This window comes from Medicago sativa, chromosome 6 (genome assembly GCF_051527215.1).
Source record: "Medicago sativa cultivar Bolivia chromosome 6, Bolivia_mono, whole genome shotgun sequence".
In the NCBI taxonomy this organism is placed as follows: domain Eukaryota; kingdom Viridiplantae; phylum Streptophyta; class Magnoliopsida; order Fabales; family Fabaceae; genus Medicago; species Medicago sativa.
The window spans coordinates 1451488-1476721 of record NC_140754.1 but is presented as its reverse complement, the minus strand read 5'-3'; the positions used below and the strand labels follow the sequence as shown (position 1 = coordinate 1476721).

The 25234-nt window shown below is 31.2% G+C and overlaps 1 protein-coding gene across 1 annotated transcript; it reads right to left on the bottom strand.

Annotated features, from left to right (window-relative positions):
• Positions 1–7674: 7674 nt before the first annotated feature.
• LOC146911908 (protein MAINTENANCE OF MERISTEMS-like) lies at positions 7675–10402 on the bottom strand. Its single transcript, XM_085718305.1, has 3 exons — positions 10129–10402; positions 8917–9648; positions 7675–8592 (listed from the first exon to the last, which is right to left on the bottom strand). Exons 1-3 carry the CDS (start codon positions 10300–10302, stop codon positions 7816–7818), a joined length of 1683 nt encoding a protein of 560 aa, XP_085574431.1. The 5' UTR covers positions 10303–10402; the 3' UTR covers positions 7675–7815.
• Between the last annotated feature and the right edge of the window lie 14832 nt (positions 10403–25234).

Sequence of the window (25234 nt, the reverse complement as noted above, 5' to 3'; positions counted from 1 at the left end):
TATTCAAAACAGCTTATTTATGCAAAACAGCTTATTCGAAACAACTTATTTATACAAAATAGCTTATTTGTGCAAAACAGCTTATTCAAAACAACTTATTTATACAAAACAACTTATTTGTGCAAAACAGTTTATTCAAAACAGCTTATTTATACAAAACAACTTATTCCGATTTCATTTTAAAAAAACTTATTCAAAACAATTTATTTATGCAAAACAACATATTTATGCAAAACAACTTATTCAAAACAGCTTATTTATGTAAAACAGCTTATTCGAAACAACTTATTTATACAAAATAGCTTATTTGTGCAAAACAGCTTATTCAAAACAACTTATTTATGAATGTGGGCCTTTTAGTCTTGTGGATTTTTAAGCCCCATTACTATGTGGGCTGGGGCCAAAACTTCAAGGCCCCATGATATTGACACCTCTAGTATTCTGTATGTTAGAATTATTTTTAAATAAGCATTACAATTATTATTTGCAATTTTGACAACAGTTAATCGATTCAAATGAAACCGCGTTAAATCGGATTGGACCTAGATGAGTGTATTTATACTTACTTTTTCATTATCCCAATTATACCTTTAAATAACAACTTTTTCTATAATAAAGATTGTTGTTGGTGTCATTAAAAAAAATTAGATTATATTTTTTCTTGTTATATTGTTAGTTTCATTGAAATAGATAATCATAGTTAGTTTGATTAGTTATAATTTGAAAGAAAAAAACATTTATATTTTTAATTTTAAACAAAATAAAAATTTCATTAAAAAACACCGTTCATAATTTTCAAACGTTAGCGTAATAAAATACGTGTCCGTCTTTTCGCTAATAATATATAAGTGAAAGATATCGAATCAACATGGTTTGAAGAACACCATAGGTGTCCAAACAACTCCAACAAACAAGAAAACCATAAAACTAAACATTAGGGTTACAGCAAATCAAAAGAAATCTTCCAACCTCCTATAGTCCAAAAGCAAGAAGGAGGAAATCAAACCCCACCAGAAAACTAAAAAGCACATGCAACACATCTGGTACAACTAAAAGAAAATTGATTGACTCTAAGTTAGAATTTGTAGTTTTAGACTTCTACATATAATTTTAGTCTTAAATATATTGTTAAATCAACTTTTATATAAACACATCCAACCTTAAATCACTTTGCATTCAACTCACTTTTATCCAAAAATCAATTAATCTTAAAATCAATTCGTTCATGAAAAATCAATTTATTTCACCCCAAAACAAAACACATGGTGAGTAATCCAATTAGTCAAAACAATAAAAGTTACTCGACCCAAAAACTTCACTTTCAAAGCAAATCAAAAAGCGTGTTTTTATCTTACCATTCTCAGCACCACATACTAGAAATTGAAAAAATAAATTAAATCAAAGATAAAAGTGTGGGGCGAATCTTCCAGTTTAGGGTATGTTTGCATGTGGTCCATTCCTTCCTTGTATACAAACACAATCTTTGGCTCATTCCCTCAACAACTATGTTTGTCCCAACATGCAAGACATGATTTGAGTGTGTGTATGTGTGAGTGAGAGTTTTCATTTCAGTCTTAAACTAACTCACAAAATTTCACATTTCATTTCATTACTATAAAGTAGACATTGCAACGTGCCGTGAGAAACATATCAATACACAAATTCAAACCTCTCTTCATTTTTTCATTGTACTGGTTTGGTTTAGGATTTCTCAGTGCATTTAGAACTGTTATGATTTTATTAAGACTATGTTGTTTCCCTTGTGGAATTTGGTTGTAAATGCATGGTGATTTGAAATGCCTTTCAGATTTGCTTATTTGATGACCTGATTGATTTAAAATGTAATTTGCATGAGATGATTGGTATATTTATTTAAACAAATTAACTATATATAATTATCTAATAGAATTTTAAAAAAATATATTTCAATATTTCAATTTTGTTTCTAGCCTTTTCTAGTTTCAACTTCCAACGGTTTCTAGGAAGTATTATAGTATTATATTAGTGGGTAATACTACTCATTAATATGTTCACATAATTATGGGAACCGAATTGTAAAACAGTTTTTATATCTTTGACTCAAATTTTAGAAGAAAAAAAAAACGGGAGATTAGTCACTTTAGTCCCTGAATAAGAAAGGAGCCGTCACTTTAGTCTCAGAATGTAGATAAATTGCAAAATAGTCCCTGAATGTAGACTATGTTAGTCAATTTAGTCCCTGAATGCAGATTTCGTTAGTCAATTTAGTCCCTGAATGTAGAATCCATTAGTTACTTTAGTCCCTGAAATTGACCAACATAGTCTATATTTAGCGACTGTTTTGCAATTTCTCTGCATTCAAGGACTAAAGTGACTACTCCTCTCTCATTCAGGGACTAAATTGACTAATCTCCCTTTTTTTTTTCTTCTAAAATTTGAGTAGTTTGAGCGGTAATTTTTAGTTTTTTTTTTATGATTAAATGCAATTTTGATCCTCTATTTTTTAAATGTTAACTTTTGATACCTCTTTTTTTCAAAACCAATTTTCTCATCCCTTAGTTAGAAAGTCAACAAAAAATTTTGGTCCTCCTCCTCTTTAGATGATGTGGCAAGCTCATTAATGACATAGATTGTCTATGTGGCACACTTTTGACACACATTTCCACGTCATTAAAATTTAAATATAATCATAAAATTAAATAACAAATTAATATTAAAGTTAAAAAAAAAAGAAGAATTGGGGAATAAATTAGAAACCCTAAATCGTTCTTTTATTTCCAAATTGAAGAGAAAAAAAAAAAGATCTCAAATTGAAGAACACATGAACAGATCCTTCAATTTTATTTCAGATTCATCATTCCACATTTTAAATTTCTCTTCTTTTCCTTTACTTTTAAAACCGCAACTTTTGACCATGTGAGAAGTTCCCTGTCATCATTCTTCATGTTTGTTGTCTGTGTTAGCAAGGGGTGATATTTTTAGAAGATAATTTGATGGTTAAGTTAGTAAATAATTTTTTAAAAAGCAAATTGGGTGAATGAGAAATTTTTATTTTTTTAATATGTCATTAATAAGCAATTTACAGCCGTTCACAAGGAGATTTTTCTTGTGAAAAATAAAAACTTTGAAGCTATTTCTACCTTAAGTTAAAAGATTAGAACCAACAATGAATTGACCCAAGCGGTAAGAGACTTAGACTCATTAAGCATGTGGTTAAGAGTTCAGTTAATAAGTATAGAAAGAGATCCGATTGAGAGGGGGAATCTACCTTGAATATTCCACAGATTTTTTGACGAAGATTTCTTATGTAAAATAAAATTAGAGAGCCAACATATATACGAGTCTAAAGGATTTTAATTCATAAGAAAGAAAGCCTACTTTAGTTTTTCTTGTGTATTTAATCATTTAAAATCTATTTGGTACCTCCTAGCTAGTCTCTGCACCCCATGTTAATCAAAACTTTAGTATTTAACCACTTTTTACGGTGGTTAAACAATAATCTTTTTATAGAAAAAAACTAAAATCCCAAACATTTATAATTTTGGAACTTACTTTTATTAAAATACACATATGCATTTAGAGTTTGGTGGTATTGTGGAATCCACTTAAATAAATGAGTTGTTTTAGAGTGATGTGACATTGGAGAACCCACTTAACTAACCCATAATAAAGACTACCATTGAAGATGCTCTTAGGAACTCAAACTTACATGAAAAGAAGAAAGGAAGAAAAGAGAAGAAAATCTTAGAATGACTACCATTGGTTTTTTTTATCAATATGTTAAAAGAATTCAAATAAAATATTACAAAGCACCATTTGGTATTTATTTTCATCAGAATTGTTTTCAATTTTTTTTTATCAATTTAGAAATAATGTTCTTAAAATAAGTTTAAAAAAAAAAAGACGAGAATGTTATTATAATAGATGCATTGTATGCAAGATAGAATGTTAATGTGTGCCTAACCGTTAAAATATTTACTATAAATGGTCAATGTTCACATATGATTATTGGTTGTCAAAGGTTCAACATTTTCTCCATGTATGCTTAGAATGACTAAAAATAAAAATTTATATATTTAACCTTGACTTTTATTTAGTAAATAAGCAAAAAAAATCACGCACTCTACCATAAAATTTCAATTTTCCTTCTTTGATGTAACCAAAGTACAAATCATCTCATGTTCAAGTAAAGAATATGATAAGTAAAAAGTAATTAATCTAATGATATTAACTATAAATATGGAAATGAGAACAACATGTCCAGGTTTGCTCCCAAAGTCACAAATAACTCACATTACCAGCAAGCACGCGAGACATTAAACATAAAAGGAATCTTACCTAAAATTGCAAAACACATTAGTCACCTGCAACTAATTGAAATATACTTTCTCTAGTTTTGTTGGAACTATAACAAAACTTCGAATTCACTCATTGTCTCATACTCATTCCAAAGGTGGAAAAACCATATCCTCTTGCATTTTTTAATGAGTTAGTTTTTTTTTGGTTTTATGAGCACTATATCCTCTTGTATCATCATCATCAGAGATATGGCTAACTTTATATTCAAAGAAAGTATAAAAACTAGTTTGATGTTGAGAGATACAATTCAATGATTGATTTACTCGTGAGTAATATAATTTCGAACTAATTTTTTTATTTTTTTTTTGAATCAGCAAAATTTTATTAAAAACTAGATCTATGTACAAGACGAACAGAGACCGGTGTTACAGAAAATACAAATAAAAGGCGTCGTATATTGGCGGAACACCCGAAATCACACATAAATTAGACATTAGTTAGTGGAAGGACCAAATTGTTCCGTGCTGATTTCACACCTTGGTTTCAATTAGTTCATGTCTAAATCATAAGTAAACCTTAAATAGTAAGATTTCATCGATTGAATCTAATTTATTCGATTTCTAAGCCAACTTTATTCTTTGAATAGTGAGATTTCACCAATTTATTCTCAATCAGTTGATGGCTTTATTCACTTCATATTAGTAAAAATGACTAGGTGGATTTCAACCTTAATTTCAGAAATGAAAAGGACGAACATTAAATCACTTTGGAGAATCTGTTCAATGCTCCAACTCCGACGTATATCCAAATATAACTTCTACAAACTACCGATAAAAAGTCTCCATCAATAGGGACATTGCATTATATATATAAGAGTTTATGAAGTTCGAACTTCAGAGACCCCATTTATTTATCTTACGAGGTGAATTTTTAACCACTACTTGGTAAAAATAAAAAACTATTGATAAAAAAAACTTTTATTATAAACTATATATAATTATTCTTAATTTATAAAGTATAGTATTTTTTTTTTTTTTTTATGAAATACATCAATTGTTCTTTCCAAGCCACCTCTTACTCTCTTTTCTTCTTATATATCTTCTTCTACACACGTGCCCTTGTTTTTCCTTCTTCCACCCTTGTCATTATTTCAAAACAAATTTCAGTTTCATAGTACAAAATCACATGTCCCATATACATCACACCATGTGCATGAAACTGAACAAGAGTTTGCATATGACAAAACCATCAATGAAAGAAGAAAATGTAAAACCAAATATTATACATGAAAGAGGAAAACAAAGTGGTTGAGTCAAACTATATCTCGTATCATCAAATCTGCATTTATTTACCACTATAGGTGGCTATATTTTTGTTTCTCTCTATAAATACTAACACATAGTTGAATTTATTTACCACTCTCACTCAAAATTCCTCGAAAATTGCTGTTGACACATTAGAGAAGGCTGGGACACACATGTAAAATACGTTTTTGCCCCCTCGGCAGTTAACTGCCGAGGAATTAAAAATCCGGCTGCAGTTAACTGCCGAGGAATTCCTCGGTAGTTAACTGCCGAAGTTTTCTGCTACAAGTCTGGCAGAAGCTCTCTCATCTCCATTATTCACCACATCTTCAAAATTTTTTTCTCAAATCTCTCTCACAAATCTCTCTAAAAAACCCAACCAAATCCAACCAAATTTATTCAACAAAATCACAAGTAAGTAATTATAATGCTATTAACTTAAATTTTAGTTGTTATAAATGTTTTTATTTTTTAGTTTTTGAGTATATTTATTTTATTTTAGTTTTTGAGTAGATTTACATAGTATAATTCATTTTTAGAGTAAAATGTTTGTATGATGTTTATGTTATAGTTTAAAGTTTATTGGTTATATTTTAATTTGGTGTTTTAAATTAATTTTTTATTTTAGTTTTTAATTAGATTTACATGTTATAAATCATTTTTAGATTAGATGTTAGTTGATTAATTTTGTTAAAATGTTTGCATGATGATTATGTTATAATTTAAAAATTTTAGGGTTATTTTTTAATTTGGTGTTTTATATTTTTTATTTTATTTTAGTAAGACTATATGATTTATTTTAAGAGTAAATATAATTTGAATAATTTTGCTATATTTTACGTTAATTTTTTTTTTAATTTATGATTTTTAGAGTCTATGTATAATTTGCAATGTTTGAATGAGTTTTTCATTGATTCTTTTAAATTTCTATGTGTGTAGATTTGAAACAATGGCCGGATGGATCGACGTTCATGCAACATTCAACGGCGGAGAAACTCATAGGTTGAAGGTTCGGTGCCTTGATGTAGCGTTAAGAGGTCTCAAGGATCAACTGAATGAATTCTACCAAGGAGTCAACCCCAGAGACACAAGGAGGGTGCAAAATATTTTGTATAAACGTCCAAAGCTCGACGAGGGGAGCGTATCATTCACTTGGGTGGAGTTAAAGAACGACGAAAACGTGACGAGCATGTTTTGGGAGCACACCAAGTTCCAGTGGATCGATATGCGGGTGACGTTGCTGAGATCAACTGAAGATATCATCAACAGCTTGATTCCACCAGAAGATCGTCATTAGTTAGGGTAAGGTGCATTCAAGCTACAACATTTGTCTCACCTCTGAAATGGGGTAATTCAAACTTGCCAAACAGCGAGGACTCAAGCATTTCGCTCGCTATTCATGTTTTTCCTTTGAAAAGATTAAATTCTTGTTAGGATGGTTTAGATGAAGGTATTAGGTGTCAAGGAATGGACCTCATTTCGGTGGCACTTGAATACCTTCATCTAAATCAAGCCTGACAAAAATTTATTCTTTTCAAAGGAAAGCATGAATAGCGAGCGAAATGCTTGAGTCCTCGCCGTTTGGCAAGTTTGAATTTACCCCATTTCAGAGGTAAGACAGTTGTTGTAGTTGGAATGCCCCATTTATGTAATGTAACGAAACCTGTATCGCAATATTTATTGTAATATTTATTCGAATTCACGCTATCGCAATATTTATTCGAATTCACTCTATCGCAATATTTTAAATAACATAAAATAATTTTTAAAGAATTTCTAATAATTTTCTAACAAAATTCTAAGTAAACAAAATAAATCAAAAAAAAAAATTAAAAAACAAACTTCGGTAGTTTAGTACCGAGGAAAACCTCGGCAGTGTAGAACCAAGGAAAACCTCGGCAGTTAACTACCGCCGGTTTCATCTTTTCCTCGGCAGTTAACTGCCGAGTAATCCTGAAGCCAGTATTTGCAGAACCTGTTGAAGGCAGAACCTGTTACATGTGTTTTTACACATTGTAAACACATTGTTTCGATGCCAAACCATAAAGCTAGTCAAATCAAATTACATACATAACTGAAATTGAAAATATAATACGGAAACGAGCAATTGTCATAAAAAAATGTCATCCAAACAAAGTAACAACAAATGTACTGTACTAACAAAACGGCCAAATGTCATGAAAATACACCAAAGTCCTAAAAATAAATCCTAAAAATAGTAGCAGTCCTAATCCTACTGCTGGTCCTGGTCATGCTGGTGCTGCTGGTGTCTCCTCCTCGGTCTCTGGGCTCTCCTCCTGGTAATGATCGGCGCGATCTGCTGCCTAACATCCTGCAAGGCCGCATACAACTGCTGAGGGGTCATGCTCATCACCTCCTGACCCAAAAACTCATCAGCATGGGCAACAGCGCCGCTAACCATGTCATAGGTGTCAGGGGAGCTTCTCGCCTCGTACCGCTCCCACTGCTCTGCAACGATCTGCTCCTCGTTTGGAGGCCTCGGAACATCTCCCGGAAGAAGTGGCAAAATCTGAGGGTGAGACATAAGCGTGTACCATCGTACATAGCCCTCTGCCATACGCCATGGTTGCTCTCCTGCCTGCTCACCCCAATCATCCGCCTTAAGCGTGTGAGTGCGGAAGTCCGTGAAGGCCTGCACAATCTCAGCCGGTGTCAGCGCTGGAACATCCGTCGGAGGTCTAGGTACGGACTGGACGTGTCCGTACTGCCTCAATACCCTCTCTGGCAGGTGACGGTACACCCTACGGTCGCCGCACATGATCCAACCAGAATACCAAAATACCTCCTCGAAAGGCTGGAACTCCCTGTGCCCTTCGTACGGCCTCCAGCATACGTCATCAAACGTAATGCGATCAAGCAATGACCGATACGTGGCCCCCTCTCCATGACCCTTCTGAAGAGTCCACCTCGCCGCAACCGGTAAATTTTCAATGTAGTCCGGGTTTGGATCAACAGTGTAAAACTTAGGGAAGTGCGACAAAAACCATGCCTGCATAAACCATACAAATCACATATAAATAAATTAAAGTTAACTAAAAAAATAAAATTTACAATTAACAAAAAAAATATAACAAAATATAACAAAATAATAATAGTTAACAAAAAAAATTAAAGTTAACGAAAAAATATAACAAAATATAACAAAATAATAATAGTTAACAAAAAAATTAAAGTTAACGAAAAAATATAACAAAATATAACAAAATAATAATAGTTAACAAAAAAATTAAAGTTAACGAAAAAATATAACAAAATATAACAAAATAATAATAGTTAACAAAAAAAATTAAATTTAAATTTAATTTTTACTTACAGTGAGCAGTGTCACGCTTCCCCCAAGCTGCCTGTCTCCGGGCAAACAAGCCTGAGCTAACTCATCGTACAGGTATGCAAGTGCCATCCCTCCCCATGAATAAGCACGCATCCCCGCGTAGCCGTCCGCCATAGCCGTCAAATAAATCAACTGGATGCGCTTGTTGCTTCTATCCCCAAACAACAGGCATCCAACCAAGTATAGAAGGTAGGACTTCACACAATAAGTCCTAACCCTCTCCAACTCCTCCAGCTCCTCTGGATCCTGTGTATCCGCCAAAAGGTTGGCTCTACCAAGGTGCGTCGTATAAAACTCCCTCAGCTTAGGATAACTAATGTATCCACCATACTCAGTATTGCAGATTTTCTCTGCCTGCGACCTCGACGCACCCAAGTGAGTCATCAGTAGTGCCTCTCCCTCATGTCTCAGCATCTTCTTCCGGTGGCCCAACATCCGCCCTTCAATCGGGACATGCATAAGACATGCGACATCATCCAAGGTCACAGTCATCTCCCCCATAGGCATGTGAAAAGTGCTGGTCTCGGAATGCCACCTCTCGCATAGAGTCATCAGCAAAGCGTGAGGCACAGTGGCGTACCCCAAGAAAACCAAGTCATGTAAGCCACTCTCCCTAAGCGGATCCCAAAACCATCTCTGATTGTCGTTTGGACGTCCGAGACTCAAAATCTTAGGGCCGTGATTAATAGGCTTTACAACACGCTTCTTGCGGCACTGAAAACAATGTAAACATTTAACTAATAAATATTAAACTTGATAAATGCTAAAATAAAAATTAAGAAAACATATAAAGAAAATCACATATAAAGAAAACATATAAATAAAACATATAAAGAAAACATATAAATAAAACAATTTAAAGAAAATCACATATAAATAATATAAATAAAACATATTTAAAGAAAGTCACATATAAATAAAACATATAAATAAAACATATCAATAAAACATATAAATAAAACATATAATCAAAACATATAAATAAAACAATTTAAATCAAGAAAGAAAAAATAAAGAAAATAATTAAACATAAAGAAAGGAATTAAAAAAAACATATATAAAAGTTAACTAAAAGAAAGAACACATAATTGTTTTTACTTACGTCATCCATATAAAAAAACACATATAAAAAAACACATATAAAAAACACGTAATTAAACATAAAGAAAGAACATTTAAAAAAAAAATACTTACGTCATCCTTATTATACCAAAGCGGCAATGCCACATGACTGGCATAAGAGTGAAGCAAAGATATGTCCTGCGGTCCTCCAGGAAAGGGAGCGTCCGTAGGCAACACCTCCGGGGCAGCCGCTGCTGCAATGTCATCCTCGTCTGGCTCCTCTGGCATATGCGGCTGCTCTGGCATATACTGCTCGTCGTACCCACCGTCGGTCACATCATGGTGATCCTGATAATTCAGGTACTCCACCGCCTGGGTCGGGTCAACCACATGCGACTCTTCAGGCGGTGCCTGAGAAGCCTCAGAAGGCTGAGAACTCCCTGAACCATCCCCCCCCCCTCCGACCTCTTCCCCTCTTTGGGATATGTGCGTTTCTCCTCTCCTTCTCCTTCCGGTAGCTTTGTGTCTGAGCACGCCTACCACCTATCATCTTAGATGGATCAATGGGCTCCTGATCGGCCATATCTACACAAATTTTTAATAAATTAACATCATTTTCCATAACATAATCAAACACATTAAACACACTAGTCATAACTTAATCATTAACATTAACAACAATCAACATTCTAAAAACCATTGACATCACATTCTAAAACCACATTCGACTTAAACATAATCTAAACATCATTTCCATCAACTACATTTATCTCTAAGTACATAACTAACTAAAAAATCAATACAATTCTCATTTGGGCATTTTTTCAAACACTTTGTGTGCAAAGTTTCAAACAAACTCAAATTGTGTTAATTTGACATCATTCAAAACCACATTGTACTTAAAACTCATTCAAACAACATTCACAACACCTACATTCAATTATAAAGTACATGCAATCATCTAAATATCAATTCCAACATCAACCCTAACCACATGCAAACTACCAATTTTATTTAAAAAAAAACTACACAAACTAACATTATGATTAAAAATGAGTCAAGATACTTACTTGTGATTAAATGGAGATGATGCACTTGATTTTGCTCAAAAATCGAAATTGGATGGGCACTTGGGGTGGTTTTGGATGTGTTTGAAAGCAATTTTCGAAACTGGAACTGATTCTGTTTCGTTTTGTTTAAGTTCAGAAAACTTCGGCAGTTAACTACCGAGGAATTCCTCGGCAGTTAACTGCAGCCGGATTTTTAATTCCTCGGCAGTTAACTGCCGAGGGGCAAAAACGTATTTTACATGTGTGTCCCAACCTTCTCTAATGTGTGAACAGCAATTTTCAAATTCCTCACTACCATGGCCAAGTGAGTTTTTTGATTGATTTTTTTGAGTTTTAATTTACTTTTTTTTTTGTATATGATCTTTTGAACTGATTTTTTTTTTTTGTTTTGAACTTATGATACAGTCCTGTCAACTTACTCTTCGTTCGTGACCCACAAGCATTCATTAATAACGTTGTTGCAAATGATGGAACATATTTATCAACAGAGATTTTTGGTGGAAAGTGGTTCATGAAATTCAAAGACCCATTTGGTGTTGTTTGGTACGTTGGAAGAGCTTAGGATATGTTACGTACCTTGTATTGTGGTGTGTGTTATGTTTTCTCTATTGTTCATATTTTTAATTTTAATTTGCAGTGTGTTGTTTTAATGTTGTAAATAGTCTGTATTGTGTTTCTAATGTTGGAATGGTATGTATTGTGGAACTTTTAATGTTGTAATGTTTTGTAATGTGTGTGTGTTTTTTTTTTATGAATTTATATGTTGATTTTATTTTAATTCATCCTTTATTTACTATTTATTTTCTAAAAAGAAGTTATTTTATTGGAAGCAAAGAACAAACATAAGAGAATTCATATATAAAATTAGGATTATACCAAAAATAAATCAAAAGTTATAGAGTAAATATGCAATTTCCCCCCCGAAATTGTAAGCTTCGTCAATTACCCCCCTGTAGTTAACGAAACATCAATTACCCCCCCTGAAATTGCATAACGTTAATCAATTTACCTCATCCGTCAATTTTTCTGTTAACTGTTTACGGTTATGATCAAATACCCCCCTGAACTTTTGCACTTATGTGCAAAATGCCCCCTGAACTTGAAAATTTATATTTTTTTTTATCATTGACTCAAAAGATATTAAAGGCAAACAATTAACAGTTATTGATCATATAAATCTTTATGACTAGAAGTAAAAATTGGTAGAGATGTTATATTTGATAATATGAAGAATTGAAGCATTGAATCTTACTTAAGGAAGAACTCTAGACTGATATTTGAACTTGATTCAAATATTAGAAGTTGCGTCGAATGAATCAGAGGTCAAAAGATAATATATGATGTGATATCAGGTTATCAGATAAATGAAACAATTTATTCGTTTTATTTAGCATTGTTTGCAAAAGTTGAACTTGTTACACTTGATGAAACATTAAAGAATTCAAAGTGGATATAAGCTATGAAAGAATAATTGCAATCAATTGAGAAGAATCACATTTGGGAGTTAGTACCATTACAACCAAACAACAAAGCTATAGATCTAAGATGGGCTTTCAAAGAATGAAAGGATGATTGATTACTCAGATGCATATTGTTTCTTTTTAGGCAAGGCACCAATTTTCTGGTGGTTTAAAAAAGAATCAGTAGTGGCTCTATCTACTTGTGAGTCAGAATACATTGTTGTTTGTTTCAATGAGTGCTTGTCAAGCTACTTGACTTGATTCCCTAATGCTGGAACTGAGAATCAAAGAAGAAGAAGTCGTGATATTGATGGTTAACAACAAATCTTCCATTAATTTAACCAAGCATCTTATAGAACATATGAGAAACAAAGACATTGAAACAAGATTTCACTTTCTTAAAGATGAAGTAACTAAAGGAAAGCTGGTTTTGGAGCATTGCATGACAAAAGTTCAAGTTGGAGATGCCATGACAAACATTTGAAAACTAAGAAGCATGATGTGATTAGTGGAAACAAACATGAATTAAGGAAGAGTGTTAGAAGTTAGTTATGAAAGTTCGATGGAAAAGTAGTTATAAGAGATAACTTTTAAGTTTAGGGGGCATTTTGCACATAAGTGCAAAAGTTCAGGGGGGTATTTGATCATAACCGTAAACAGTTAACAGAAAAATTGACGGAGGGGGTAAATTGATTAACGTTATGCAATTCCAGGGGGGTAATTGATGTTTCGTTAACTACAAGGGGGTAATTGACGAAACTTACAATTTCGGGGGGGGGGGGGGGGGGGGAAATTGCCTATTTACTCGCTCAACAATTTGTGTTGCTTTTCCCAAATCCAAGGCCAAGAAAAATGAGAGGAGATGATTACGTGATGTGGAAAGGGTTCCCCCTCAAATCAATCGTAGTGATAAGTTTTTAAAATTCCTTTTTTTTTTTAGCAAAATAAAATTCCAATTTAGTTTTTTTTTATTAAGTATTTCTATTAGATGCAATTGTGAACTTTTGAAGGGAAGATGCAATGGTGAAATTAACACTCATTCCATATTTTAAATTTCATCTTAATTTTGTTTACTCTTAAAACCGCAGCTTCTGAACATGTGAGAAGTTCTTTGTCATCATTCTTCATGTTTGTTGTCTGTGTTAGCAAGGGGTGATAATTTTAGAAGACAATTTCATGGTTAAGTTAGTAGTTAAATTTTAAAAGAAAATTGGGTGAATGAGAAATTTTTATGGTTTAAGGTGTCATTAATAACGAATTTACAACCGTCCACAAGGATATTTTTCTTGTGGAAAATAAAAACTTTGAAGCTATTTCTACATTAAGTTAAAATATTAGAACCAACAATGAATTGATCTAAGTGATAAGAGACTTAGACCCTTTAAACATGTGGTTAATAGTTCGATTCATGACTCATGTGTATAGTAATATATTCGGTTGAGAGGGAGAATCTACCTTAAGTATTTGATGTAGGAGAGTTTCCTTGGTATTTTATTAGTATTTTATTATTTCAGACTAATTTAATTATTTGTTTGTTTTGTTTTCAATTTGTTATTTTCAGTCCATTATGGTTTTGTTATTTCCCTATTTAAGCTTAACAGTTGTAGCCTAAGAGACATAACTTTTATTCATTCAACAATTTTTTAGAGTTTTCTCAATTTTCTGGTAGATTCCAGAACCCTATTTTTACAAGTTCGTCGCTTGCAAACTTGTCTCTTTCAATCTAAATTTAGTGCTTGCTAGCCTACGCTTTCGACTGCGTCAATATTCCACAGGTTTTTCGACAAAGATTAGTGACCACTAAACATCGGTGAAAACTTCTTTATGTAAAATAAAATTATAGACCCAAAGTTATATATGAGTCTAAAGGTTTTTAATTCATTAGAAAGAAAGCCTACTTTAGGTTTTTTCGTATTTAGTCATATAAAATCTATTTGGTACCTCTTGCTAGTCTTTGCAACCCATGTTAATCAAAACTTAGTATTTAACCACATTTTATCGTGGTTAAACTATCCTCTTTTTACAGAAAAAAACTAAAATCCCAAGCATTTAAAATTTTGGAACCTACTTTTATTAAAATACACTTATACATTTAATTTAGAGTTTGGTAGTATTGTGGAATCCACTTAAATAAATGAGTTGTTTTAGAGTGATGTGACATTGTAGAACCCCAGTTAACTAACCTATAATAAAGACTACAATTGAAGATGCTCTTATGAACTCAAACTCACTTGAAAAGAAGAAAATCTTCTTTGTTTATATACTTTGTATTTCTTCTTGACTCATTGTTGACCTAATATGGCTCTATTTCTCATAAAAATAATAAACATCATAAAAAAATATAATCAAAGTTTTTTTTTTTTATCGTTATTAGAAAAAAGAATATATCTTTTATGTGTTTGTCTATGTACTATGCATTTGATTATACGATCATGCAAGACTAACTTATATATATATATATCCTAGGGTGATGTACAAGCACTTCTGATATCTTATCACCCAATAATTGAACTTCTCTAATCATTAGGGGTCATATATTGGTACGAATTACTTTATTAATTCCTTGTTGATAAAGAAAAGATTGGAACATATTTTATTTTGAACTTTTCCTCAAATGACCCTTTTTTTAGTATCAAGCATGCTGAAAGAATCAAAGTATGGCATTCCATATTTGTATAAATGTGAATTGATTATTTGATAGCAATCATGTATTATCAATATTCAATTGGGGTATTCTTCATTAATTTCAAATATATTGTGTTGTGGTTGGCGTAGATGGTCATCTTTTGCTCACAAACACGTAGAATTTGGCTTCAAAGTTCAAGATTCTACTTTTACTATATTATACGTAAATTCTACTATAGATTCGATTTCAATGAAAGTTGTGGAGTTCTCTAATCTTGCATGAGTATGACTCAATTAGTTTAAATTTTTTTGATTAAAAGAATCTGCTATCACGCACAATATAAATAACCAAACTGATACAATAGATTTAATTTTTTTTTCTCTTTTTTATCAACCACAATTTTGGTTATATACAATAGATTTGATAAAAAGAGAAAGAAAAGGAAATGATACAATAGATGTCTATGATGATAGAATACAAAAGCAGATTCATGTATCTTATTTAAGGATCTAAAGAAAGTGAATTTAATGAGTTGAAAAACTTAAAGCTACCAATAATATTATGTGAGAGTAAGTTAGCAACCTCCTGTGTACGTGAGGTTTGCTAACTTAGATCAACCTAAAAACATTTTCTTTATTTAGACAAAATCATTCATCTATATTGTTTAGTTATACATTCTCATGCTATCTAATTTACATGTTCATGATGTACCCGTCAATTTTTTATTTTCTTTAGAATGTATATTCTATCAAGATTATTTTATCTATATACTATAAGTTTCCCCGAATATTGTCAATTATATCTAATGGTGTTGTGGTAAGAGTTTATTTTGTGGATAAATGTTTGCATGAAAAGGTAGCAATTTTACTCTCCGCCAAGATGCAAATTTACTGTTTACCTTAAAAAAGTTAATACTTATTATAAATGACACCTTCTAAAATTTCAACCAAAATCTGCTATTAACGAGGTTTAAATAATTTAATCAATAACGGAGTTGAGTAATTCAACTTATTTGAGTTTAAAAATAAATTGAAAGTCATGAATTCAAATTCGAACGAATCAGTAAATATTAATATCATAATTAGTAAATACTAACATTTGTCTTTAAAACCATATTAATCATCGGTGCGAAGTATCTATCAACTTTGTTAGTAATTAATCACTCTAGAAAAATTTGGCTGGCCACCTCCCTTTTAACCATATTTTTTATTTATTACAAAAATTTCAACCATATCTTATACTCGAGGCTTTGATTAAGAGATACGAGTCCAATTAGACCAATGTAAGAGGAACAAAAATTTGCATGTTAAAGTCCCCCCTTATAAGATGCATTTTATTAGTAGCAAAATATGCATTTTATTAATTACTTGTCTTAAGTATAGGTAGAAATTGGTTTACCCCCATGATCAAATGCTAGCATGTGATAATTAATGATAATGTTGTAATGAGGAGAGGACATGAAAATGTTTTTGTAGATTCATCTCCAACAATAATATTCTTTCATGGTCAATTGTTTGTAAAAAAGTGTAAAAGACAAAAACAGAAAAAAAGTCAAAAAATTAACGGTTTCAATTTGTCTTTGACCAGCATGACATATATATAGTGTGTGAAGCAAAGAAATTTGGTGAATTATAAAACTACCAAAATCACAATTTGTCCACCGAATTCTCCTTAAGAAAAATGACAAGTATATTTGATTCAAATTTAAAATTAAGTATATTTAATTTTTTGCTACCTTTGACCAATTAATTAATTCTTATAAGGGGGAAAGGACAAGGACTATTTTCTCTACCTTTGACCAATTAATTAATTCTTCAATTATTTTTGTATATACTATATATAGTAGCACACCAACCTTTTTACGCATGCAGTCCAACTTCCATGAACCCAACTGCAACTTACATAAATTCTCATTTCTTTAGGTGATGATTCAAAATGGCCTTCACTTAGATTATCTAGCTACACATCATGTTGTGATTTACACTCATTGCACATGGAAAAAGAAGAGTATCTATGTAGGTGAGATTAAGGGTGGGTTTATATAGGTGGTCTATATAGAGTGATATTTGAAATATAGTTTGAATACAAAAATGATCACTTTGAAAGCAGAAACTCGAAGTCTATATGTAGCACCGACACTTTTGATTGAAGGTGTGTACCGGTGTCCGACACGTGTCAATGTCTGATACAGTATTGACATATGTGATTACGTTGAATTATGTTATGGTTTCAAAGGTTGTATTTGTATCGGCGTGTTAGTGTCAGTGACAGTGTTGTGTCTGTATCAGTGTCTGTGTCTGTGCTTCATAACTCGCAGTCTTCTTCTTTACAACTAAGACAATAATTTGATTTTTTTTTATTAAGGAAGGACAAATTTAGTTATTATAGTGGCCAATTTTTAAGAAAAAACAGGGAAAATTAATATATAAATTGAGTTTAATTTCATCAAGGTCGGTCTAATACATTTAGAGGCATAAAACAAACATCAAAATGAGACCTTTTAAATAAGAACAAAATTACAACAACAAAAAAAATGTTTGAAATTAGATCCCAAGGCATTACTAGGGCTTGCATCCGCACCTAATTACTCGACTGAGCTACATAAACATTATGCAAAACATCAAATACTAAAAAGTGAATTTAGCTTATATATATTTTGAAACGGAGGGAGTAATGACATAACTACGAAGCACTAAGAACAATACTGATTATTTTTGTACTTATGTACTCTAGTCGATATATATTTTTTATTTCTTATAGATTTCCTCCATTTGAGATAATTTTATTAGAGGTGAGTTGGACATTAAATGTGTTTATTGTGTACCTCTTTCTATCGTAATTCAATAATGAATCATGTATTATTATGAGTATAGGTCTTTCCACTAGAACCAACCAGTTTGGTTTCAAACATTTTTTTTAAAAGAAGTTTGGATTACCACATATCAATTTACCATTTATAAAAGAGATAATGCAACCATGTATTATTTTGTTTACTAATTTTATGACATAATTGTAAACGCTACATAAAATGGATATGTTAGAGTGGCGAAGCCAAAAATTTTACAGAGCCTGGGCTGGGCTGGCAAAATCTGCAGGAAATGGCTGGGCTGGGCAAAATCTGCAGGAAATTAGCTGGCTGTTGCTGCAGGAAATGGCTGGGCTGGCAAAATCTGCAGGAAATTAGCCCAAAAATCCGCAGGAAAAGCTCAAAGTTGTAGTAATGGCTGGGCTGGCTACAAAGGAAAGTTGGAGCTGAGCCTGGGCACTAGCCCAGGCTAGCTGGGGGGTGGAATCGCCACACTTAGACACAATATTTGACAAAATTTACCAAATTAAAGAAGCCAGTCTATTATTTGACAAGAAAGGTTATAAATTACATTAATCCACATATAAGTCCAAAACCTCTTGGCCACTTTACAACAGAAAACTCAACAAGATGTTTATCTAAATTTTACAAAAATAAAATAAAATGTTTATATGGATCAGCTAGCATAATAATTAGATTAATAAAGTAACAACTTGAACTCAAACACAAATGATATTAAACGGGTACTTCCCTAGCTAGGTGCAATCAATATTTTTCTACACATATCTAATTTTTCTTACTTCAATCTCATGTTTGGATCTCTCTCCCATAATTTTTCTCTACATTTTTTTACAACATTCACCCCTCTAAAACATTTTGTTTCTCTTATTTTCTGTTAAATATTATCATTCTCCTCATCTTTCAGCTTCTCTCACTCTCATTATTTTTGTTAGAAGGATGCATGCATGCATGAGAGGATTCCAACCCTATATCATCAGTGAGTGAAGAAAAAGAAGATAAATGTGTGGCATGTGAGTGTTGTGGGCACACTTGATCGTGCTAGTTCAGTGGTAAAAGTTTAGTCTAATAACTTCAAATTAAAGTATTGTGTTCTAATTTTCTAATAGACAGTTGTATAATGATCATTTTAATACCGCTTTAATTCATAAAAAAAATTAAAAAAAAATCTCCTTCCTCAATTTTTTATTTAAAATAAAGGGAGATTACAACTAAATATAGTTTGTAGAAATTAATCACAACAATTTCTGTAGGGCTCGGAGAAACTAAATTTATTTATAGTTCTTCAATTAATATATTAATGATGTATTTATAATAACATAAAACCTTATATAATATGACTGATTATGTCAGGTTTTATGTGTGTGTGTATATATCCAGTATTTATAGCGCTAACTTGTGCTCTTCGGACACATGTCAAGGAACCTAAAGTGGAAATTAAAATAAAAAAAAACATATAATTATATATTCATATGATAAATATACACATATCCAAATATCCAGTACTTTACAATAGGAGTCTAATTATTGCACATAAAAAGGTTAAAATTAAGGAAAATTCTATGGTGAAGTCATGAAAATGACTTTTCTGGTGAAGTTAACACTATAGCATCAAAAATGCAGTAAGTAACACCCCACTGTTTGTACAGTGGCATCAAAAGTTCAGTTCCCGTAGTATCATCAATTCATCAATTTAACAAGACTACACTTAATCTAATTTTATCCTACTTTGTTTTAAGTGTAACACCCCACAAAGTGTAACACTTAAGACTATCACATAATATCATCAACTTTGTTTGCATGTTAAAGATGCCAACGATAAAATAGTACCTGTAAGTCCAAGATGTTGCAAGCATTACTAGATGAATTACTATTGATCATTAATCAGTAATCAACAATTTAAAAATGAATCAAACATTAAGATAAAAATTAAATTTTTCAAAAAAGTCAGTTTCCTGACTGCACCATAGAAGCTCCATAAAATTAAATCACATGTCATTGCTCAAATTTGAAGGGTAATTTAAAAAGTCATAGAGTGAACATGTCCAAGACCAAAAGAAGAAGAACCTTCATGAGTAAAACGAATCAAATCAGCATTTGTAGTATCAAGTTCCTTTTGGAGCCTAAAGAGTTGTCCTTGAAGCACTGAAATAGCTCCAACACAACCATACACTGGATTTTTAATCCTTGCTTCAGCTTCATAAGCTAGAGAATTCACTGTATCTTCTCTTTGATGAGGTAAAACTTCATTAAATAGCTACAAATTTTCTGTCCATCTCATTTTTTTTCACCAAAATTCCAAAATAAGGAGCAACACTTCCACGAGGACAACCCAAATGAAAAATATTTAGGCACAATCACATCAAATCAAATAAAAAAAATTAAAAAAGAATAAAATTATTATGAACGTTGCTATATCAAAAGAAAGTTTTGTCCCGGATTTTTCACAAAGCAATATCAGGGCCGTTCCTAGAGTTTTAAGGGTCTTAGGCATAGTATGAAAAATGGTCATTCATATTACATCATGATTTTTTTTTTCTTCTGATAAATGATGAATGAGACATGCATTAGTTATGGTGGTTGACACCCCAGTTATGTTGACACCCCAAAATATTGTGTGTTAAATACACCTCATTCTATATATTATTAATAAAAAGGAAAAACAAAACAAAAAAAAATTGGGGGGCCGAACCTAACCCAAATTTATCAAGAGTTCTTTGTTGTGATTTTATTAGCTCTTCATTTCGTTTTCTTTTTTTATCAAGAGCTCCTTCTTTTTTTCTCATTTTTAAGCAACATTTTAAAATAAATCAAATGCACAATAGAAAACAATACAAACAAACAAAAAAACCATAGAAGTAGTGAAGTAGAGAATAATAACACCTTAGTAATTTACTCGGTTTAATAGCGGATATGGATATTCGCAGGTGTGGATACCGTTAAATCCGCATCCTTATCCACTAATTAGCGGCTATTAAAAAATCCGTTTATTTTATCCATGGATATCTATTGAAGTATCCGCTCCATGTCCGTGACAAATTTTATCCGCGGATATCCACGGGTGGGGATTATTTTGCCATCTCTAATACTACTCACGGCCAAGATATGGAAAAGAAAAAAAAATATATGTTTACACAAGGGTGTGTTTGTTTGATTCCTTGGAATGACATTCCTATGAATAATATTCCAAGGAATAGCATTCTCATTAATGTGTTGAATTTTTCTAATTACACCCTATGTATTTTTGTTTACACCTTAAAATGACAAAATTACCTTTAAATAAAATTTAATTTAATCTTAAACTCAGTTTAAGTAGGTCATGTACATTGAGTTTAAGTGTACATACTTAAACTCGGTTTAAGTAGGTCATGTAAACTTAGTTTAAGTAGGTAATGTAAACTGAGTTTAAGTGTACATACTTAAACTCAGTTTAAGCAAGTCATGTAAACTTAGTTTAAGTGTACATACTAAAAGTTAAATTTTTCTTCAACCTCTTCAACCTTGTTTAATGATTGTACGCAATCTTATTTTAAGTATATACATGTAAACTTAGCTTAAGTAAGTTATGTAAACTAAGTTTACATGTACCTACTTAAACTGAATCTAAGTTGACCTCAACAATGTTAATTAACGTTGTTCTTGCTGCATCATTAAATAATTGTGTTGTAAAGTGCATAACATATCAACGTCAACAGGAAAAAAAATAGAAACTCTAGCATCATTGAAAAAGAAGAAGAAATTCAATTACTTATATGCAATAAGTTTACATGTACCTACTTAAGCTGAATTTATGTTAACCTCAACAATGTTAATTAACGTTGTTCTTGTTGCATCATTAAATAATTTTGTTGTAAAGTGCATAACGTATCAACGTTGAACAACAGGGAAAAAAATAGAAACTCTAGCATCATTGAAAAAGAAGAAGAAATTCAATTACTTATATGCAATAGAGTATGGATGAAAGATGTTTTGATTCATTCTTTAATCTTGTATAGAGATTGATTGAACATCCATGATATTTGTGGGTGAAATCGGGTGAAATTTTAGAGTGACATTGAATGAAATCAAAGTTTTAAGAAAATTTATATAAAAAGGCAATTTTGGTATTATCATAAAATTTTAAATAAGTTTAGATGTAACTAGAATTACATGGGATGTGAATAGAAAAACTCTATTTTCCTATGTCAAAAACTAAATTTCATAATCTGAATCACTCCTATTGTAGTAGTATTTACACAACAATGTTAATAACAACAAGCTAACTGAACTTTTAAATCCATTATACAAAAAATAAAATTTAAATGCATTTTAATATATAAAAAAAAAGTGTGTGATTCAAAACCTACCAACTCATAATTTTAAAATCCATAATTTTCTTAAAATTTATTATAACCATAAAAAAATGTATTATTAAATTAAGAATCACATCACAAGTTTTTGTCTTAATAAAATGAGAGTGACAGCCAAAGAAGAAACACAACTAAAAGTTAAATTTTGTTTTAACCTCTTCCCCCTTGCTTAACGATTCTACATAATCTTATTTTAAATATATACATGTAAACTCAGTTTAAGTAGTTTATGTAAACTAAGTTTACATGTACCTACTTAAATTGAATTTAGGTTAACCTCAAAAATGTTATCTAACAGTGTTCGTGCTGCATCATTGAATAATTGTGTTTTAAAGTGTATAACATATCAACGTTGAACAACAAGAGTATAGATGAAAGATGTTTTTTCCTTTCAATAAAAGTAATGATATTTATTTATTTTTTCTATTTGATTGTAAAACGAAAAGTGTGTGTGTGTATAAATACTGTAAATTTTCCTTTAATTTTTAAAAAAAAAACATAAAAGAAATGAATGTAGCCTAGCTTGTAACAAAAGATAAACAACCGATTTTGGGTTTGTGTCATTACCACCGTGGTTGCCATCACAAAAGAAAAAATGATATTCTAAATTAGGCTACCACTAAATTAAGCCTGTGTCACTAACATGTTGTCATCGCAATATTTTCCTATGTCAAAAACCAATTTTCATAATCTGAATCACTCTTATTGTAGTAGTATTTACAAAACAATGTAAACAACAACAAGCTAACTGAACTCTTGAATCAATTATACAAAAGACAAAACTTAAATGTATTTTAATATAACAAAAATTTTGTATGATTCAAAACTTAGCCACTAATAATTTTAAAATCCATAATTTTCTTAAAATTTATTATAACCATAAAAAGTGTATTTTTAAATTAAGAATCACATTAAAAGTTTTTGATCTAATAAAATGAGAGTGAAATCCAAAGAAGAAACACAACTGAAAGTTAAATTTTGTTTTAACCTCTTCAACCTTGTTTAACACCTTGTTTAACTATTCTATGTAATCTTATTTTAAGTACATACATGTAAACTCGTTTACATAACCTACTTAAACTGATTTTAAGTTAACCTCAACAATGTTAATTAACGTTGTTCGTGCTGCATCATTAAATAACTGTGTTTTAAAGTGCATAATATATCAACATTGAAAAACAAAAAATTCAATTACTTATATGCAATATGGCTAAAAGATGTTTTTTATTCTTACAATAAGTAATACTTTTTATTTAATTTTTCTACTAGATTGTAAAACGAAAAGTGTGTGTGTGTGTGTCTGTGTGTGTGTGTATATATATATATAACAGTGAGAGGGTGAGAGGAGTAATCAACAACCATTCGATTAAATCCAATGGTTAACATTATTTTAGTTTTAAACCTATTGAAACCATATGATTAATTTCGCTTTCTAGTTTCTTCTCTTCTCAAGCGCCGCTTTCATTTCTCCTTCAGCTCCAACCAAAAACTGCATCTTTTCTTCTTCCAGAGTCAAACGTAAAGAAAATAAACAAAGACACACCATGATTGTTGCTGTTCTTACTTCCACATAATTGTGTTTTCCAGTTTTGTACCATTTATGCAGCAATAGATTCTAGTTAAAGACAACTAACATAAGAATCATTGTTGTCAATCTCTTTTCAGACAAAAATCAAATTAAAGACATAAACTTTTAAGAAAAATCAACAGTAAAGTTTAGATATTCAACAACGGGGGCTTGCTATTCAATCAAACAGTTCTCATATTTTTTTTCTTTGTAATTTCATAAATTAATTTAATTCCTTAAAAATTAGGTTGAAAAAAGGTAGAAAAAATTCCATTAATTAAATTCCATAATTTTCTAGCATTCAATCACAACAAACCAATGAGACCATAGATCATAGATACAATGGTTTCTCACTAACCTCTCATTACTCCCAACTTTCTCCAAGGTAATCAACCACCATTTTCACTCTAGCCTCCCTCTATGGAAAGATCAAGAGGTCGTCGAAAAGGTTGTAGCCGAGTTTAGCACATCCGTGACAGTGTCCATGTCGGAAACCCCTCGCCCACCAGTTCTCTACCAGGTACTGATACAAAAAAAATTATTTCAACACTCCTTCACTTTTTCAGATTAGAACTCCTTTGTTATACCTTTTTTCTTAAAAATTTCACTCTTTGAAAATAGAACAATTACTCTAAAAGTTGTTGGACTTTCTTTGTTACAGATTTTAAAGAAAAAAGAACAAACTATAATAGTTGTTTTCTCATGTATGAGAGGTTGTTTTGAAAAATTGTTTTTCTTTATGGTAAACAAACACAAAACAACTTTTTTTTTATAAACCACTACAAATAATCTTTAAATTATTGAGTACGAGGAAAGTTTTTATGGATTATAAAAAAAGTAAATTTGATGATCAATAATTTAGAGATTAGTTTCTATAGATTTTTTTTTTTAAAAAAAAAAACAGACATTCTTTTGTGTTTTGTGTTTGTTTATCAAAACGAAAAATCACATAGTTTATTTTCTTGTTTTTTAAGAATATGTAACAACAAACTGGTCAAAACTTTCAAAAGAGATTATTTCCTATAAAATAAGGGATTTTTTCTTTTCTAATTTCTATGCAGACATTATTAAGGATGATTGTAGATATCCGATAACTAGACCTGATACAGGTGGAAAAGATGGCCAATCATACAAGTTATGTTCACACAGTATAAACAATCTTATGACAGTTGTTACAGGACGTGTGATTATTCCTCAATTACTGAAGTTAGATGGAAATTTGAGTGTCGAAGTTAAGCCGATTGAACATTGGGCCATTTTAGATTTTACTAACGATTAGCATGATAATATAACCAACTTCATCGAGGCTCTTTGACACAAATTTACAAGTTTGGACATTAAC